Source organism: Trachypithecus francoisi, unplaced genomic scaffold, assembly GCF_009764315.1.
Source record: "Trachypithecus francoisi isolate TF-2019V2 unplaced genomic scaffold, Tfra_2.0 Lachesis_group12, whole genome shotgun sequence".
In the NCBI taxonomy this organism is placed as follows: domain Eukaryota; kingdom Metazoa; phylum Chordata; class Mammalia; order Primates; family Cercopithecidae; genus Trachypithecus; species Trachypithecus francoisi.
The window spans coordinates 38,962,935-38,984,711 of NW_022681457.1; the positions used below are offsets into that span (position 1 = coordinate 38,962,935).

A 21,777-nucleotide genomic window follows, 5' to 3' on the forward strand; every position below is an offset into this window, starting at 1 on the left:
CCTCCCAAAGCACTGAGATTACAGGAGTGAGCCACCATGCCCAACCTATTTTATTTAAAAAAAAAATTTAAATCGTTATTTTGTATTTTGTAATTGATAATTCATATATCTAATGTTCTTGCAGGTCTAATTCTCCTGATTATTCTGAATTGTGTTAAGCAAAATTCTAAGATGACCCTCAAGATTCTGATCCCTTGGTGTTCATATGCCCTGTATTGTCCACTTTCCTGGAGCACAAGCAGGACTGTGAATATGATAAACTTCACTCTTATGATAAGGTTATGTTATATGACAAAAGTGAGGGAATTTTGCAAATATAATTAAGGTCTGAAATCAGTCCACATTTAGTTAATCAGAAGGAGTCTGTCCTGAGTGGGCCTGACCTAACCAGGCAAACCATTAAAAGAGACCATGCCCATCCTAAAGTTAGACAGATTCAAAATAGGAGAGACTCTACTGCAGGCTTTGAAGACACAAATGGCCATACTGTGAACTGCCTTTGGAGGGGCTATGAGGCAAGGACCTAAGACAACTTATAGGAGCTATGGATATTGTTTGGTTAATACTCATAAGAAAATCAGGATTTCAGCCCTGCATGTGCAAGGAACTGAATTTTGTCAACAATGAGTGAGCCTGGAAGAGGACGCCAAGTCTAAGATGAGACCACGGTATCAGGTGGTCTTTTTCGGCCTGTGAGACTTCAGGCAAAGGACCCAGCTAGCCTGTACCCACACTTGCAGCCTACAGATACTGTGAGATAATACATGGGTGTTGTCTTGCACTGCTGAGTTTGTCGTAGCTTCTTATACAGCAATAGAAAACTAATACTCTTACGGGATTAGCTTGCTTTCTCAAATTGTCTGCCATTTAAGTACATGAACACCTTAATCTGTGAGGATCCTGAGGAACCTCAATTGAGAATGATTCCCAAATCGAATTTGAGTTTGCTTCTGTCTTGCTTTGGGTTGCTATCAATCTAGTATCACTTCAACTGAATGGCTCCACTTTAAATTTCTTGGGCCAAGAAGGTTAACCATGTTAAATCACGTTAGAGTATGACTGATTACATATTCCCAGGTAAACCTCTTTTACCCCCACATCTCTAGCCAAGGCAAGAGAAATGTCCTCATTTTCTTCCTCTCAGGCCGTTAGATTTTATTCCAGCCCACTCTCTGATTGAGGGTAATGAGAAGTTAACGGTTTTATGCAGAGGTCTTAAGCTCAACTGTCAACAAATGGATCCACAGTGTTTTGTCCTAACCATCACACAAAGCCATTCTAATGAAAACACTAGGTTTCTATATTAGGACATATCACTTAGGCAGTCCTGCCTTCCACATTCATTCAGCACTTGGGTTTTAGTGTCTACGTGTTTTTTCCCAAGAGATTTCCCTGCTGTTGAGCAAAGTAGAGCTTCGTCTGTTGCAAGCCACTGTTCAGCAATAGGCTCCTGCAAATACTTTCTGCTCCTAGATAAAAAGGCCAACAGGATAAGGCACACAGTCCCCTGTAAAGGCGTCTTTAGATGAAGGTGCAGCTGGAAACACCATGGGTTGGACCAAGAAGGAAATTACAACCCTAAATCCCATGAGAGCCCTAAAGCAAGAAAGAGCTCCCATTGATACTCCCTCTTTTTAAAGTAAATCTATACCGTCCTTGCAAAAGGAGACAGAGTCTGAGCTTGCTGCCAACTGTTCAAGGAAGCTGCATGTTTAGAATACCAGCTGTTACTATCTAGAAACACTGTAGGAAGTGGAACCCATGTAGTCCTTACCACTGAATGAGGGGGTGCCACCAGCTCTGCTTCAATCTGGAAGAAGCCAGCAATACTATTCATCAAATGTTGTTTGTCTCTACACACTTACTTTCTTGGCAGCTCAGCTAAGTATTTAAAAAGATATTTTTAAAAATATGATTTATAGAGCATCTAGGTATTTTGTAACAGAATTTTCAGAAAAACCCAGTCAGCAATATTACAAAAGTGAATTCAATTGATTATTCTTTATTATTAACTTCAAACCATCTCTCTAAACTCATTTACATTAATTTCTTGTTCTGAGAAAGTGAAATGTTGTATCTCATTCTAATATTACAAGGTGTTCTTTTATTGAGAAATGTTTCCTCCTAATGAAATGTGAAACTATGATGCCAAGGCTACGGAAGTCAAACTGTATTTTTATATCTGATATAGTTTAGAAATTTGTCCCTGCTCAAATATCAGGTTGAGCTGTAATCCCCAATGCCGGAGGTGGGGCCTGATGGAAGGTGTTTGGGTCCATGGGGGCAGATCCCACATGGCGTGGTGCTGTCTTCACCACAGTGAGTAAGTTCTCGCAAGATCTGGTCATTTCAAAGTGTGTGGCACCTCCCCCAGTGTGTGCTCACACTCACTCTCTTGCTTTCTCTCTTGCACTCTTTCCCAAACCCTCCCCTTCCTTCCTCCATCTCTCTTACTCTCACTCTCCCCCAACCCCCCTGCCCCTGCTCACTTAAACTTGCTCCTGTCCTCGCTCCTGTTCTCACCATATGATGTGCCTGTTCCCCATTTGCCTTCTACCATAATTGGAAGCTTCCTGATGCCTCCCCAAAAGCAGATACCCCTATGCTTCCTGTACAGACTGCAGAACAATAAGCCAATTACCCAGTCTCAGGTATTTCTTTATAGCAGTGCAAGAACAACCTAATACAATACCTAAGGTAAAAGTGGGTTTTTTCATAGTCAGTGTTAACTCATGGGAACATCATGTATTCTTTTATTACCAGAAGTTACCTAATTTTTGGATAGTCAAGGTTTTACTGTATCTAATTTTCAAAGAAACAACAAAAAACCAAAAAACAAACAAACAAAAAACCTACATTTGACACTAAAATCATACAAGATATATTTTAATCATTTTCTATGATTTAGAAGATATGTATCACAGTATTTTTACATGCAAAAGAGAAACTATTGTGAACATCACTTTTTTAAAGCATAAGTTAGATATGTTTTAAATATCTTGCTTATGCACAGCAATTACAGTAGTTACAACTTTATGTCGCACCGTATAGTTCATTATCACCTGTTTCAGTACTTTAAAGGAAAAGTACCAAAGAATGCTATAAAATATGCAATCTTAAAATCACCTAAAAGCAATATAAAACACTATTTTCTTGTTCCATCTCTCAATGTACACGCTCTAAATATACATATCTTTGATATAAATAAACATTATAAAAATTAGATATATTAATTTTAATAAAACCCAGTTTAAACTGCTTACCAAGTATCTCTGAATCTCTGGCTGGCAGTATAGCTCAGGCCAAACAAACTAAGTCCATTACTACCTGCAGTGTAGTAAAATATAATTCTCAGCCAGCATAGTCAGGTATTTTGAGATCATATCCTAAGAACTCTTGTATTTCATTATTTTGTCTGCTCTTTACTTCTTGGGAAATCATACTAGAATATATTAACATTAGAAGCTGATGCCATCAGATAAGGAACAGAGAATGGCTCTTAATATTGAAGTTAAAATGAAGGAACTGAAAAAGGCATTCCATACAATATAAGCTGCACGCTTCCCTTAGTGAAAGTACTTTCAGAATAATAAGTCACAATTTCATCAAATTAAAGAAAGCATCAAGTCTGGAATATCTCTGAGTATAACAAGAACTATGTATATAATGAATGCATTTAAAGCAGAGAAAGATGGAGCTTAATACAGCTCGTCAATGTTGGTAAGTCCCCTGATTTTCCTTTATTTTTTGAGAAAAATAATTTCAAAATGAAAATGTTTAGTTACTTGATAGTAATTTATCTATAACATCTGTAGAAAAACATGCTTTAAACAATATTTACTATATCAATTTCATAAAAACTCACATAAATAATCTTACTTTGCCTTTTTAGGTCCACTTTCGCATTATTCAAAAAATTTTCATCATGAAATTTTGATTTTTCGATTAAGCCCTGAGAAATCAGTTTTCTAATAAAGTTAACAGCTGTGCCCCAAAATGGGTATCCAACATAAAGGATATCATGAGCAAAGACCTGAGTTCCATATCATTTACCAGGTCCATTTTTTCCCCCACAATAAAACCCATAAATAGTTCAACACTAATATTGCAATGTCAGAATGAGTATTAAAAAAGACTAATAGGCTATAATATGAATTAACACTAGTAAGATAAAAACATAAAGAAATAAGCATAAATCCTGAAATTGAGTTGTTTTCTGTTTTGTTTTTTTAAGTCAGCTACACAGGTAAGTATGGCAAAGCCAGGTTAATAATAATTCCTGTCAGAATGGAGTATAGATGGCATGGCTGATAAAAACACAAATCAAGCTATAGAAACAGAACTATAATACACCAAATAAATATGGTGGCAGGAGAGAGAAGTGCAAGCAGAGGAAAGGCCAGACACTTATAAAACCATCAGATCTTATAAGAACCCACTCACTACCACAAGAATAGCATGGGGGAAATCACACCCATGACCCAATCACCTCCCTCCTTCTCTCAACACATGGGGATTACAATTCCAGATAAGATTTGAGTGGGGACACAGAGTCAAACCATATCTGGTACCCAAAAAAAGCAAAATTTGAATGCAAGTGCATTCAGCTCCGTGCTCTTTCTACTAGATCATGTTGCCTTAAAAGTTTCTTCTAGCACAAGGAGGGGGCAATTTGGCCATACTTCACTTGTAGAATATTTGAAACCCAGGTAGCAAGGCATACCATTATTTCAACAAAAATTGACATTTCTGAAATGGGATTACAGATTTATATATTAATGTAAATGTCTTTTCCCTCTTGTTTTACCTAACAGCTACATTCCTAAAGTGTTATTATATAAATCAGTTTTTAAAATGGACTCCATTTTCCCCAATGACAAGCTAGAAATAAAGATTGCCTTATTACTAATTAGTAATAAATAATCCTCATACACAAACACCCCTTAACTCTTTTTGACCCTTCAATTTCTTGGTCAAGTATTTAATAACATGGAAACTAATATCTAAAAATATGTCACAAGTATCTGATAGATTTACCTATTTCATAGATAAAATTCCATATTGTTAGGTTTTTTAAACCAAAACAACTTACATATAGAGAGAAATTTTTACCATCCTTTACAAACTGACAATTCAATATCAAAATTATTTTTCTCTACCAGTTGCCTGAAGAAATAACTATCATAATTATTTGAAGGCATAAGCTACCTTGATCTCCAGCATTTAAAAAATTAAGACAGTTCCCTATGTACAAATATATGATACTACTGCCATCTTCTGGTACAACACAATTTCCCAATTCTGTATAGTATTTCTATAAATGAGAATCCTCCAAATATGAAATAACCAGTTTATATCACTGAAACCAGAATTGATAATCAGCTAAATGGCTAAAATGCAGTTTAAATAGAATTCTAGCAATCATTAATTTTTATCAGTGTGTGAGGTAAGTGCTCTCAATAATATTTAACACTTAGTGCTTCACTATATTTGAGGCATAGAATTAAGTGCTTTCTAAGCAAAATAAAAATTACTTTAATAACTATATGAGGTAGAGTTATTATTCTCATTTTACAGATGCAGAAACTGAGAACAGAAGAGGTCCCATAGTTTGCCCAAGGCTGCACAGCTAGTGAATGGCAGAGGATCTGAATTTAGGAGCTTATTGATTCCAACGACTTTGCTTTTATTATTATATTGTAATATCCCCTATAATGTCAGATAGTAGACAATAAGTAAGTTTGTTAACTCATTTAGAATGGCAAGATTTAATTTAGTGGAGCGGAACAATAATATTACAATTAGTGCAAAGATCGGAAGAGTCACATAAATCAAAAAGACATAAATCAAAAAACTAAAAGAAACCTTAAAGGTCACATAATTTATTTTTCCATACGATATAGAACTTTATCCTCTAAAAATCCAAATGGATTTGCCTCTAATTGTTTTATAAATATCATATGATTTGTAGACTTTATACAATTAAAAATTTTAGGTGCTATGCATTTAGTGTTTAAATTAAAATTAACTTTGCTTTGACATACTTAAAAATATTAATGAACATTAGTTGGAAACTACTACCCCTAGTAAACATATCTGCCAATTTATATTTAGAGATGTTGTATTAACACAAAGGGATACGATACTATGTTGTGCTATACTATTTATATATACTGATTTGTTAAAAGTCATAAAGCAACTCAATTGATGTTTTTGTTAATTACAGATAGGACAGTGAAATAAACTGCTAAAAAACAAAAACAAAAAACTACCCATGATATGACCAATCTACTTTGAAACTATAACAATAAGAACTTTATATGTATGCAAAATGACAAAATGAGTAATTTAATTATGTTTTGGTACCTTCATAAATCAAACGAATCACATCTAATTTCTGAAATTTCATTTTAATGAGCTTTTGAATAACTGAAGTGACAAACAGCTGTAAATAACAATATAAAATAAATGACAAAATAAAATGCTAAGATAATGCGGAATTATACTGATGAGTAAATTAATCACTTTGAAAAATATAGTAAGATGTAGACAGGGAGAAATCCTGTCAACTGTTACTTGAGCCATTTTGGTGAATTTTTGGTTCATAAAGTTTTATAACCGTATCAATTTACCATGAGAAATTTTAAGCAAATCATGTGATCACAGTTTCATATTCTTCACAATCAATTTTACCCGAATCTCAAAGAGATGTTACTATTGAATATGGAAGTTTAACTTTCGATTTAATTTCCTAGTAAATATTATAAATAGACTAGAATCCATATGTCCAATAATATAATATATACTATAGTAGGTCCTTTACATTTCCATATAAATTTTGGAATCAGCTTGTCAATCTCTATAGAAAAATAAAAAAATAAAAAGTCTGCTGGGGTTTTGATTGGAATTGGGTTGACCCCAAATCAATAAGATCTCAGAAAAATAGTCAATATAAAATCAACTGTAATACTTCTGCATTTGAGCAACAAACAAATGTAATTTTTAAAAAATAACATACAAAATATTTAGGAATAAATTTAATAAAATGTGTAGGAAATATCTACAATAAAACAATATGGAGAAATTACATGAGATCTAAATAACTGTAGCGATATGCTCATGGATGGTGGGGATTCAATACAGTTAAGCTGTGATACAGCCCAATATAAAGTTAATTCAATCCCAATCAAAACCCCAGTAGGCTTTTATTCTTTTAATTTTTTTACTTTAAGAAACCTACAAGCTGATTCATAAACTTATATGAAAATGCAAAGAACCTAGAACACTGAAAACAACCTTGAAAATGAAAAAATAAATCTGGAAGACTTACATAATTTCAGGAGTTTCTATAAAACTACAATCATCAAGAATGCAATACTGGTATAAAGATAGAAATATTTCAATGCAACAAAATAAAGTCCAGAAATAGACCCCAAAAACATGATTTTTTGACAAAGGGATCAACACAATTCAATGAGGAATAAATACAGATGCTGCTCAACTTATGGAGGAGTTATGTCCCAATAAACTCATTGTAAATAAAAAATACTGTAAATTAAAAATGAATTTAATACCATGATAAACCCATTATGAAGTCAAAAATGATAAGTCAAACCACTGTAAGTAAGTTGGGTACCATCTGTAATTTTTTCAACAAATGTTACTGGAATATTTGGAAGTCCATATGGAAAAAACCTGAACCTTAACCCCTACCTCACACAATACTCAAAAATTAATTCAAAATGGATCACAGACCTACACATAAAAGCTAAAACTATAAAACTTCTAGAAGAAAACAAGAAAATCCTAATGACCCTAGTTAAGCAAAGACTGCTTGCATAATAGGTACTAAGCATAAAGAAAAAATAAGTGAATTTTACCAACATTAAAATTTCTACCCTTCAAAAGACATCACCAAGAAAATGAGGCTTGGCGCCACAGCTCATGCCTGTAATCCCAGTGCTTTGGGAGACCCAAACAGGAGGACTGCCTGAGGCCAGGAGTTTTAGATCAGCCTGGGTAACACAGCAAGACCCTGTCTCTACAAAAAAAAGTACAAGAGGCCTGGCGAGGTGGCTCACACTTGTAATCCCAGCACTTTGGGAGGCAGAGGCAGGTGGATTGCCTGAGCTCAGGAGTTCGAGGCCAATCTGGGCAACATGGTGAAACTCCGTCTCTACTAAAATACAAAAAATTAGCCAGGCATGGTAGCATGCACCTGTAGTCCCAGCTACTTAGGAGGCTAAGGCAGGAGAATTGCTAGAACCCGGGAGGCAGAGGTTGCAGTGAGCCAAGATTGTGCCACTGCACTCCAGCCTGGGCGATACAGCGAGACTCTGTCTTAAAAAAAAAAAAAAAAAAGGAAAAGAAATATTAGCCAGGCATGGCAGCATGAGCTTGTAGTCCCAGCTACTTGTGAGGCTGAGGTGGGATGATCACCTAAGCCTGAAAGTTCAAGGGTACAGTGAGCTATGACTCTGCATAGGCAAGAGAGAAAGATCCTGTGAGAGAAGGTGAGGGAAAGAAGGGAAAGACAGGGAGGAAGGGAGGGGAGGTGTATTAGTCTGTTTTCACACTGCTAATAAAGACATACTCGAGACTGGGAAGAAAAATAGGTTTAACGGACTCACAGTTCCACATAGCTGGAGAGGCCTCACAATCATGGCAGAAGGCAAAAGGTGCTTCTTACATGGTGGCAGTAAGACAGAATGAGAGGGGAGTGAAAGCAGAAGCCCCTTATAAAATCATCAGATCTCGTGGGACTTATTCACTACCATGAGAACAGTATGGGGGAACCACTCCCATGATTCAATTATCTCCCACCGGGTCCCTCCCACAACACATGGGAATTATGGAAGTAAAATTCGAGATTTGGGTGGGGACACAGAACCAAACCATATCAGGAGGGGAAAGGAGGGAAGGGAAGGGGAGGGGAAGGGAGGGAAGGGAAGGGGAGGGGAAGGGAGGGAAGGGAAGGGGAAGGGAGGGAAGGGAAGGGGAGGGGAAGGGAGGGAAGGGAAGGGGAGGGGAGGGGAGAAAAATTCAGACTAACTAAGTTTCTTCTAACCCACTAAGATAAAAGGTGAGTGTTTAGAGTTCATAATGTCCTAGGTTCTGTTTTTCCTTAGGTAATTCTATAGAATTAAGACTTTTACAAATTTGGTAACACTAAAATGTGCAATATTTTTACAGTCACAATCTGGAGGATATCTTCCTAACACAGAAAAGATACAAAACTGGCAACCTGAGTAAAAGGTTTGCTAACACAGAATTACCACCAGATTCTAAAAAACCCAACTCTTTGAATAGGAAGACCGTTTATCTGTCTGCATAATTATCCGAAGCCAACCTATGTATACTAAGATGAAGCTGTTTAAAATCAAGTTACCTAAGCAAAGCTTATTACAATCGGTCCTTATTTTACTTCATCTGCTCTTGCAAATAAATTACAACACAACTAGTAAGACATAGGCAGAAACAAGGTGTTGTTACTATATAACTTTATCTTAACATGTCTAAGTTTCAGAAGACATATAAAAACAATTCTTATTGCATATAGGTACTCCCAATCAGTTTTATGTACTAAAGTTCTCCATCATATCTGATTTTATTCTAGTGTACTAGCAAAATATAAAATATGAATAACTGAACTAATAGACTCCATTGTTTCCCTAATATGTGTAGAAAGTATTTCTAATTGTCAATTTTATTTTATTTTATTTTATTATTTATTTATTTTTTTGATGCGGAGTCTCACTCTGTCGCACAGGCTGGAGTGCAGTGGCGCAATCTCGGCTCACTGCAAGCTCCGCTTCCCGGGTTCACACCATTCTCCTGCCTCAGCCTGCTGAGTAGCTGGGACTACAAGCGCCCGCCACCACGCCCAGCTAATTTTTTGTATTTTTAGTAGAGACAGGGTTTCACCTTGTTAGCCAGGATGGTCTCCATCTCCTAACCTCGTGATCCGCCCGTCTCGGCCTCCCACTGTGCTAGAATTACAGGCGTGAGCCACCGCGCCCAGCTCTAATTGTCAATTTTAATAACACTGTATTGATAATTTAACCTAAGATTTTAAGAAATACATATATACTCCAGCCTATAATTTCCTTAATAAAACCGTTTTTTATGATATCTGATCTCTCATTATATACCTAACTCTAAATAAACTTCGGATTGCCATTCATATTTGTATGCAAATAGCACGTACATACAATGAGATAATATCTGTAGCATCTATGTAAAAATTCCTGAACCACTGGGAGCCTGATTCTCATAAATTAACTGAATAAAGTACACCAGTAATTATGAAGCCATCTGGTAAATAGCAACATTGTAAATAAAATTTATTTATAAACACTAGAGGGTGCTCTAATTCAACAGTGCTTGGTATCTGGCTGTGATATTTAAAGTAATTTTCTCCTTGATTAAAAACAACAATCTTCAGCAATGACAATTTTTGCTGCTGAGCTAATACATACAAATAATTTAAGAGCCAAAATTCCATTCTTCCAGAACATATAACAAAACAAATTGTCAAGATAAAAAAATGCACATTGTGACATGAAAAATTCAAAATGTGGGGGGAAAGGGAGTTAATATCTACAGGTTTCAGTTTGTTTGTTTGTTTCTTATCTCTTTTTTGGTGATTGAAGTCATGTTAGTATCAGTTTTTGGTTTTTTTTCTTTTGAGATGGAGTCTCACTCTGTCACCAGGCGGGAGTGCAGTGGCGCAATCTTGGCTTACTGCAGCCCCTGCCTCTCGGGTTCAAGCAATTATCCTGCCTCACTCTCTTGAGTAGCTGGGACTCCAGGGGCGCACTGCCATGCCCAGTTAATTTTTTTGTATTTTTAGTAAAGACAGGTTTTACCATGTTGGCCATAATGGTCTTGATCTCCTGACCTAGTGATCCGCCCACCTTGACGTCCCAAAGTGCTGGGATTACAGGCATGAGCCACCACGCCCGGCCATATCAGTTTTAAATAACTTATTAGAACTATAGGATTTTTAATGAACCTAATGGTAACCACAAAGCAAAAACCTATAATAGACACACTAAAAGCAAAAAGCAATGAATTAAAACATACTATCAGGGAAAATCATTTAACCACAAAGGAAAACGGAAAAAAAGGAAGAGAGAACTTATAAAATAACTAGAAAACAACTAAAAAAATGGCTACAGTAAGCCCTTACCTATCAATAATAATACTGAATACAAATGGACTAAATTCTATTAAAAGACATCATAATTAAAAGACATGACTAACTGGATTAAAAAACAAGACCCACCTATATGTTGCCTACAAGAAACTCACTTTGCCTATAAAGATACAGACAAAAAATGAACAAATGGAAAAAGATATTTATGTAAATGAAAACCAAACATGAGCATGAGTAGCAATGCTTATATCAGATAAAACAGACTTTAAGTCAAAAACCATAAAAAGAAACAAAGAAGGTCATCATATAATGACAAGGCAGTCAATTTAGCAAGAGAATATAATAATAGTAAATATGTATATACCCATTGCAGTATTACCCAAATATAAAGCAAATATGATTAGATCTAAAGGAAGAGGCAAACTGTAATACAATAATAGCACTTCAACACCCCACTTTCAACAACAGACAGATCATCCAAGCAGAAAATCTACCGAGATAATGGAGTCTATACTCTAGACCAAATGGACCTAATAGACATTTACAGAACATTTCAGTCAACTGCTGCATATTATACATTTTCCTCATCAGCACATAAAACATTATCCTGGATAGAACATATGTTAGGTCACAAAACAAATCTCAACAAATTCAAAAAAGCTGAAATCATTTCAAGTATCTTTTTCTGACTATAAAAAATAACCTAAAAGTCAGTAACAAGAGGACCTTTGGAAAAGTATACAAATACATGGAAATAACATTCTCCCGAATAACAAATGGGTCAATGGAGAAATGAAGAAGAAACTTTAAAAATTTCTGGAAACAAATGAAAATACAAACACAACATATCAGAATAGGGGATACAGCAAAAGTAGTATTAAAAGGAAAGTTTATAGCAATAAACGTCTACAGAAAAGAGAAAGATTTCAAATAAACAACCTAAGTATGCATCTTAAAGAACTCAAAAATCAAGAGCAAAACAAATCCAAAATTAGTAGAAGAAAGAAATAAGGATCAGACCGGGTGCAGTGGCTTACAATTGTAACCCCAGCACTTTGAGAGGCCAAGGTGGGAGGATCGTTTGAGCCCAGGAGTTCGAGATCAGCCTAGGCAACATACTATCTCTACAAAAAATAAAAACAAATTAGTCTGCTGTGGTGGTGCATGTCTCTAGTCCCAGTTATGTGGGAGGCTGAGGCAAAAGGATCGCTTGAGCCCAGGAGTTCCAGACTAGGCTGAGCAACAGAGCAAGACCCAATCTAAGACAGACAGACAGACAGACAGACAGAAAGAAAGAAAAAGAAATTGAGACTAAAAAATATATAAAAGATCAACAAAGCAAACTGTTGGTTTTTTGAAAAGATAAAATTGACAAACCAGTAGTTAGACTAAGAAAAAAGATTAAGAGCCCAAATAAATAAAATCAGAGATAAAAAAGAAAACATTTCAACTGATACCACAGAAATACAAAAGCTCATTTGACAATATTGTGAACAAGCACATGCCGAAAAATTTGGAAAATCTAGAAGAAACATATGAAATCCTGGACACATACAACCTACCATCATTGAACCAGAAAGAAATAGAAAATCTAATCAGACCAATAATGAGTAACAAGATCAAAGCAGTAGTAAAGAATCTCCCATCAAAGAAAAGCTCAGGACCTGATGGATTTACTACTGAATTCTGCCAAACATTTAAAGAACTAATACCAAGTCTACTCAAACTATTTCAAAAAATTGAAGGAGGGAATACTTCCAAACTCATCTATGAGGCTAGCATTACCCTGATAACAAAACCAGACAAGAACACAACACACACACATAAAAAATCTAAAGGCCAATATCTCTGATGAACATAAATGCAGAAATCCTCCACAAAATACTAGCAAACTGAATTCCACAACACATTAAAAAAAAAAGACCATTCCATCATGATCAAGTGGGATTCATCCCAGATATGCAATAATGGTTCAATACATGCAAATCAATAAACAAGATACATGATCAACAGAATCAAGGACAAAATCCATATGATAATTTCAATAGATGTTGAAAAAGCATTCAATAAAATTCAGCATCCCTTCATGATAAAAACTCTCAACAAACTGGATTAGAAGGAACATACATCAACATGATAAAGGCCATACATAACAAACCCACAGCTAATATCATACTTAATGGGGAACAACTGAAAGACTTTCCACTAAGATCTAGAACAAGGTAAGAATGTTCACTCTCATCACTTCTATCCAACATAGTACTGGAAGTCCGAGCCAGAGCAATTAGGCAAGAGAAAGAAATAAAGGGTGTCCAAATTGGAAAGGAAGAAGTCAAATTATCTTTGTGTGTAGACAACATGATCTTATACTTAAAAAAACCTAGAGAGTCCACCAAAAAATTTTTAGAACTGATAAACAAATTCAGTAAAGTTTCAGGATATAAAACCAACATACAGAAATCAGTCACATTTTTATCCAACAGTTATCAATCTGAAAAAACCATCAAGAAAGCAATCTCACTTACAATACCTACCAAAGAAAAAAATAATCTAGGAGTAAATTTTACCAAAGTGAAACATCTCTACAGGAAAACCTACACAAAGCTGATGAAATAAATTGAAGAAGACACAAAAAATGGAAAGACATCCCATGCTCATGGACTGCATAAAATAACGTTGTTAAAATGGCCATACTACCCAAAGAAGTATATTTGTTGATCTATACATATGCAATCTCTATCAAAATTCCCATGGCACTTTTCATATAAATAGAAAAATCAACCCTAAAATTTCTATGGAACCACAAGAGACCCAGAATAGCAAAAGCAACCCTGAGCAAGAAGAACAAAGCTGGAAGCATCACACTATTTGATTTCAAATTATACTACATAGCTACAGTAATCAAAACAGCAAGGTACAGGGATTAAAAACAGACACACAGACCAATAGAACAAATAGAAAACTCAGAAATAAATCCAAGCACTTACAGTCAACTCATTTCCAACAAAGGTGCCAAGAATATACATTGGGAAAGGAAACTCTTTAATAATTGTGCTGGGAAAACTGGATATCCATATGCAGAAGAATGAAACTAGATCCCCATCTTTCACCATATCCCAAAATCAAATCAAAATGGATTAAAGACTTAAATCTAAGACCTGAAACTGTGAAACTATTAAAAGGAAACACTGGGGAAACATTCTAGGACATTATTCTGGGCAGAAATTTTTTAGGTAAAACCTCAAAAGTCATAGGCAACAAAAGAAAAAATAGATAAATGAAATTACATCATGCTAAAAAGCTTCTGCATAGCAAAGGAAACAATGTTCAAAGTGAAGAGACAACGTACAGAATGAGAGAAAATATTTGCAATTCATCTGACAAGCAATTAATAACCAGAATATATAAGGAATTTGAAGCAACCTAATAGCAAAAAATAATAATAATAATAATCTAATTATAAAATTGGCAAATGATCTGAATAGACATTTCACAAAAGAAGACAACAGGTATATGAAAAAATGCTCAAAATCACTAATCATCAAAGAAATGCAAATCAAAACTACGAGACATCATCTCACCTCACTAAGCTTATAAAAAAGACCAAAAAATAACAAATGCTGGCAAGGATGTGGAGAAAGGGAACACTCATACACTGTTGGTGGGAATGCAAAATAGTACAGTCATCATAGAAAACAGTAGAGGTTGCTCAAAAAATTAAAAATAAAACTACTGTATGATCCAGCAATCCCACATCTAGCTACATATTCAGAAGAAAGGATCAGTATACTGAAGAGTTATCCGCACTCCCATGTCTACTGCAGCAGTATTCACAATAGTCAAGATATGGAATCAAGATGTGCCCATCAACAGATGAATAGAAAAGGAAAACGTATAAAATAACACAATAAAATGTTATTCAGCTATAAAAAAGAGTGAAATCTTGTTATTTGTAACAACATGGATGGAACTGAAAGTTATTGTTAAGTGAAATATGCCAGGCACAGAAAGACAAACATCACATATTCTCATTCACATGTGGGAGCAAAACAAGTGGATGTCAAGGAGGTAGAGGGTAGACCAGAGGCTGGGTAGGGAAAGTGTTTGGGAGGAGAATGAAGAGAAGGTGGTTAAGGAGCATAAAAATACAGTTAGATAGAAGATACAAGTTATAGTATTTGATAGTATAGTAGAGAAATTATTGTTAACTATTTATTGCATATTTCAAAATATCTAGAAAAAAATAGTAATATACCCAACACAAAGAAAAGACAAATGTCTGAGGTGATGGATATCCCAGTTACCCTGATTTAATCATTAAACACTGTACACATGTATCAAAATATCACATGTGCCCCAAAAATATGTACAAATATTATATATCAATAAAAAAAGAAACTACTGTAACTAGAATCAAAGAAAAGCATCTTGTGCCAGTGTTTGAATTTGTTCCTACAACATTCATAAGCTCAATTACAAATTTAAAAATTTTCAAAATTGTTATAATTGTATATATTGCCATTTTTCAATCCAAAAAGTTCCCTGTAGTGTGACTTTCTAATAGATAGCAACAGATAATCACAAATAACAAAGTTTCATGGTTAACAACATATGCCATTATATATTTAAAGAAACTAGCTATTGGCTGACCCATTATTTATTTCTAATAAAGTATTTTACCTTTAAAAATGATTAAAGAGAAAATAAAACAAAGTATAAGTATTTCTAAAATTCACATACCCAAAGTGAACCAATGTCTCTCAACTTCCTCTCTCTTACAAATGTCCGTACTCACACACATACAATTTACTCCCCAAGGCAGTACCTGGTTTACGCTTCTCATTCCTTTCCCTAATGTTACCAAGAGGCCTAACAGAAAATTATGGCTCTGGGATAGCCAGTTATGGGAAAAGTTTTAGGCCTTTGCGGCAAGTCTCAAATTGAACTATTAGCAAGATTGTATTTTGGAGTTCCAACATAATCCTAATGATGATCTTAGTATCCACTAATATTGACAGTTTTTGCCTATAAATCTGAAAAGTATACAGCCTACATAAAGTGAAGACAGGGTGAGTATAAATATGTAATTTTACTTACAAACACCAACTTTTGCCTCTTGATACAATGTTTCAAAAAAATGTACAAATTGTGAGACTAGTCTTCTATTCAAATAATGGTTTAAGATGAATGAATACCTGCTTTCCATGATTTCTGAACCCTGTTGCAAATTAATAGTCTCTGTTGTAATTTCCACTTTCCGTACACTTCCAAAGAAATCAGTTATCAGTACATTTTTAGGATCCCTCTGAAAAAGATCAGTGCGATGTCCGGGAGTAGACACACACAGACTTTTGGGACACACCTGAAACTGAAAAAATATATAATAATAAATTCATGCATCACACACATACAACGTTTATTAAATCCAATGACATAATACACTAAACTATAGTGTATTTTTAAAACTCTCCCAACCTAAAGAAGTTATGCATTCCAAAGAGCTTAAAGATTAAAGTTTCATTCCTATCATAATGCTTGGAATTTTAAGAAAACTATGCAGACATTAGGACAGTAATAAAAAAGTAGCTGGCCACTGTGGGAAAAGGCATACTCACTTTCTTGAACTATATGCTTCAAAGTATATTGTGAACCCTTAACTCTAAGAACTCACACTCAACACGATGAAAACAGAATTGCTCTTTTTCTTTGTCTGTATCCGTCACAGTGGGATGCTCTACTAGAGTGGTTTTCAAACGTTTTGTAATCATGCCCTTTGATTCAAACTTTAAATTCAAATAAAGTAGTACATGGAAACCCAATATGTAAAAAACATTTAAGTGGAGTTGCTCTGGATTTCAGAAAACTGAAGCACAGCTTCTCTACTGCATATCCTCTTGCTCTCTATTGTACTCCTATGTAGCATTTTATATATCAAAGCACTTTCTTAGTTTATCTATGAAAATAAGCCCAAGCCACCTCCACAAATACTCCAATGCTCAGTCTGAAAAACCACAACTTCACTGCAAAACAGACGTCACAGTAATTTTTCTGTTAATCTTATCACTGATACTCCATGTCAGTGAATTACCAAGACAGACATATATTCATGCACTCAGCAAAGCATAAAAAGTGTGTACTACATAGAATTCAGACTGTTACTTTCCACAGAGGATATGAAGATTGCTAAGACATGATCCTGTCCTCAAGGATTTCAGTCTAGTTAGAGATGAATAAACGTAACAAGGTAGAAAAAAAATGGTAAGTCTCACTTCAGAAAAGCATAAACTTCTTACAGTTTGAGGATGGGAAAAAAAACAGACAGTGAAATTCAAGCCTTTTTTTTTTTTGAAGGAAAACGAGGACTTGCTGGTGGGAAATAAGAGCATTCCTAATGAAAGAGCAGTTGCAGAGATGTGCAAAGCAAATGATTTAGTTTGGCTGAAACACAAGATATATGAGGAAAAATATTATAGGCCTGACAGGAAGGGTCCAGGCACACAGCACCTATTCACCTGTGGAGATAAGACTGTCTACAAAAAAATAAGTATTTTTTAGTACTGCACTGGCAATCACCAATATAAAGGCAGAAAGGTGGAGAAGGGTAAAGCAGCTACAGCTATAAAACACAGTGTTCCAAGCACTGTGCTAAGCAGTTTGCGGATATTCTCATTTAAGCCTACCAATAACTCTGAGGTATACAAAAGTTATATCTCCACTTCAAACTAAGGCTCAAAGAGATTAAATAGTTTATCTAATACCACACTGCCAGCAATCCTTGTCGTCCCTACTCAGGAAAGCAGTACAAGGAAACACAAAGAAGAACTCAGGATACAAAGTAAAAAGGAAAAAAAGGTAAAATGCCAAACAGGAATAACAGATAGAAGACTAGAGGAAAAAAATGACAGATAAAATAAGCAGAGATAAAACTGAAGTCCCAAGAACACTGAAGATCTCTTGGGTATTCCTGTATGAGCAACTTGATGTGCTTTCTTAGGTAACAGCAGAAGAAAACATTTAAGAGTACAGTCAAATGGGCAGGGAAACACTGAATAATATTATCTTATTCTTTGCTGCCAAAATAAACATACTTCACCTTATTTTTTTTTTTTTTTTTTTTTTGAGGCGGAGTCTCGCTCTGCCGCCCAGGCTGGAGTGCAGTGGCCGGATCTCAGCTCACTGCAAGCTCCGCCTCCCGGGTTCACGCCATTCTCCTGCCTCAGCCTCCCAAGTAGCTGGGACTACAGGCGCCCACCACCTCGCCCGGCTAGTTTTTTGTATTTTTTAGTAGAGACGGGGTTTCACTGTGTTCGCCAGGATGGTCTCGATCTCCTGACCTTGTGATCCGCCCGTCTCGGCCTCCCAAAGTGCTGGGATTACAGGCTTGAGCCACCGCGCCCGGCCTACTTCACCTTATTATGAAGTCACTTCTTTAAGAATTTTTATCACAGCAATCTGATTTCCTTAGCTCAAGTAACACAATGACCCACATGTCTCATATTACTCAGTTTAATTTTCAATAATCTTCTTCAATTACAGAACGTCCACACTCTAGTCAGGCCATTATCAAAGGTAAGAATCATCTATTATTCCAACTTCTGTGTATCTGCACATATTCTATTTCCTTAGAGTACGCTATACTTCTCTTCCTTCAAACCATACTTCCTTCAAGCCATTATCAAAGACAAGGATCATCTATTATTCCAACTTCCTCGTGTCTGCGGGTATTTTATTTCCCTAGAGTAGGCTATACTTCTCTTCCTTCAAACCTATACTTACCTTTTCCAAGAAAAAGTTATTACTAATCTCACTATATTTAAAGGAACCATACAAATGTGCATTGTTGTCATGTCCTTTCATTCATTTAGTAGATATTCAAATGAGCATCTACAAATAAACCAGGTACTGTAATTAAGTTCTGTGGAGTGTAAGATGAATATAACATGGTCCTTATACCTCGTTACTCAAGAAGCTCAAAGCCTTGAGGAAACATCACAAATATAAACAATTATAGTGCAATACTAAAAGTATAATAAAGGTACATGGCAAGAGTTATATGTTCACAAAGGAAAAAAAATTACCTGGAGGATCCAGACATTTCACATAACAAGTAATGCTTTATAAATGTGCTCAACTGTTACCAATGATACTATAAATTTTAAAGGGGCTAACATCAGGTCTTCAAATTTTGCTACTGCTAAAGCAACTAACATGGTACTGTGAATACAACTGATACTCAACAAACATTACTATATACATATACTCTAATAGAAAATAGGTATTATTACACAATTGAGCTAGAGATAGGTTAAGTCACTGCCCTAGTAAACTGCCAGAAAATGAATCATTCTTATTGAATAAGATTACAATAGTCATCATCAAATTTTCAAAATAAAGGTGGTAGGGTAAGATGAGATATTAGTGAGGAATGTTTATGAAAAACTAGCAATTACGAGCAATAAAAAAATTAGTTTCCTTAATCTTTCCTGTATAATCAACAGAAGTATTTTTTAAACAATCATTAGATATTCAATGTGCAAGGTACATATAAACTTTTGAGACAGCATGTCATGCCTTACACAAAATATACAATGTAGAATCCAAAAATGAGAACAAACTTTTAAATTGAATTGGAACTTAGGTGACTATAATTTTTTTACAGTTAAAGTAGCATTATCACAAGTTTTAATATTCAAATTCATATCAATATTTAATAAGCATCAAAATATATAATCTTCAAAATGAAGTTAGAAAGTAGTTGATATGGTTTGGCTGTGTCCCCACCCAAATCTCATCTTGAATTGCAGCTCCCATAATTCCTGCATGTTATGAGACGGACTTGGTGGGAGGTAACTGAATCATGGGGACAAATCTTTCCCATGCTGTTCTCGTGACTAAGTCTCATGAGATCTGATGGTTTTATAATGGACAGTTCCCCTGCACAAGCTCTTGTCTGCCACCATGTAAGACATGCCCTTACACCTCTTTTGCCTTCCACAATGATTGTAAAGCCTCCCCAGCCATGTGGAACTATAAGTCCATAAAACCTCTTTTTTGTTGTTGTTTTTTTGTTTGTTTGTTCGTATTGAGACAGAGTCTCACTCTGTCACCCAAGCTGGAGTGCAATTTCAGCTCACTGCAACCTCTGCCTTCCAGGTTCAAGTGATGCTTCTGCCTCAGCCTCCTGAGCAGCTGGGATTACAGGCATGTGCCACCATGCCCAGCTAATATTTGCATTTTGAGTAGAGACAGGCTTTCGCCATGTTGGCCAGGCTGGTCTTGAACTCCTGACCTCAAGTAATCCGCCCACCTTGGCCTCCCAAAGTGCTGGGATTACAGGCGTGAGCCACTGAGCCCAGCCTAAATCTCTCTCTTTTTTTTTTAATTTAAATTACCCAGTCTCAGTATGTAGCAGTATGAAAATGGACAAATACAGTAAATTGGTACCAGCAGAGTGGGTTACTGCTATGAAGATACCTGAAAATGTGGAAGCAACTTTGGTACTGGGTAACAGGCAGATGTTGGAACAGTATGGAGGGCTCAGAAGATAACAGGAAGATGTGAAAAGGTCTGGAGCTTCTTAAGAGACTTGTTGAATGGTTTTAATCAAAAAGCCCAGGCTGAGGTGGTCTCAGATGGAGATGAGGAACTACTGGAAATTGGAGCAAAGGTGATACTTGCTATGCTTTAGCAAAGAGACTGGCAGCATTTTGCCCCTGCCCTAGAGATCTGTGGAACTTTGAAATTCAGGGAGACGATTTAGGGTATCTGGTGGAAGAAATTTCTAAGCAGTAAAGTGTTCAAGAGGACACTTGGGTGCTATTAAAATCATTCAAGTTTATGTATTCACGAAGATATGGTTTGGAATTGGATCTTATATTTAAAAGGGAAGCAGACCATAAAAGTTCAGAAAATGTGCATCTTGACAATGCAACAAAAACCAAAAACCCATTTTCTGAGGAGAAATTCAAGCCCCCTGCAGAAATTTGCATTAGTAACAAGGAGCCAAATGTTAACTGCCAAGACAATGGGGAAAATGTCTCCAGGGCATGTCAGAGACCTTCACAGCAGCCCCTCCCATCACAGGCCCTGAGGCCTAGAAGGATAAAATGATTGTATGGACTGGGCCCAGGACCCCCCTGCACCATGCAGTACAGGGACTTGATGTCCCGTGTCCCAGCCACTCCAGCTGTGACTAAAATGGGCCAAAGTACATCTTGGCCCATAGCTTCAGAGGTTGTAAGCTACAAGCCTTGGCAGCTTACACGTGGTGTTAAGCCTGAAGGTGCACAGAAGTCAAGAACTGAGGTTTAAGAACCTCCACCTAGATTTCAAAGGACGTATGGAAACGCCTGGACATCCAGGCACAAGTTTGCTGCAGGGGCAGGGCCCTCATAGGGGGCAATGCAGAAGGAAAACATGGGGTTAGAGTCCCCACACAGAGTCCCCAGTGGGGTGCTGCCTAGTGGAGTTGTGAGAAGAGGGCCACCGTCCTCCAGATCCCAGAATGGTAGATCCATTGACAGCTTCCATTGTGTACCTGGAAAAGCCACAGACTCTCAACGCCAGCCCATAAAAGCAAACAGGAAGAGGGCCATACCCTGCAAAGCCACAAGGGCAAA

At 36.1% G+C, this 21,777-nt stretch overlaps 1 protein-coding gene across 2 annotated transcripts in view; it reads right to left on the minus strand.

The window, feature by feature from the left end:
- Nucleotides 1-21,777, minus strand: part of PIGK (phosphatidylinositol glycan anchor biosynthesis class K) — a 122,680-nt gene that overhangs the window by 46,394 nt on the left and 54,509 nt on the right. For both annotated transcript variants that reach the window (XM_033225337.1, XM_033225338.1), the window contains exon 9: nt 16,354-16,526. In XM_033225337.1, the coding sequence (XP_033081228.1) occupies nt 16,354-16,526 (173 nt within the window). The remainder of the gene's footprint in view (nt 1-16,353; nt 16,527-21,777) is intronic.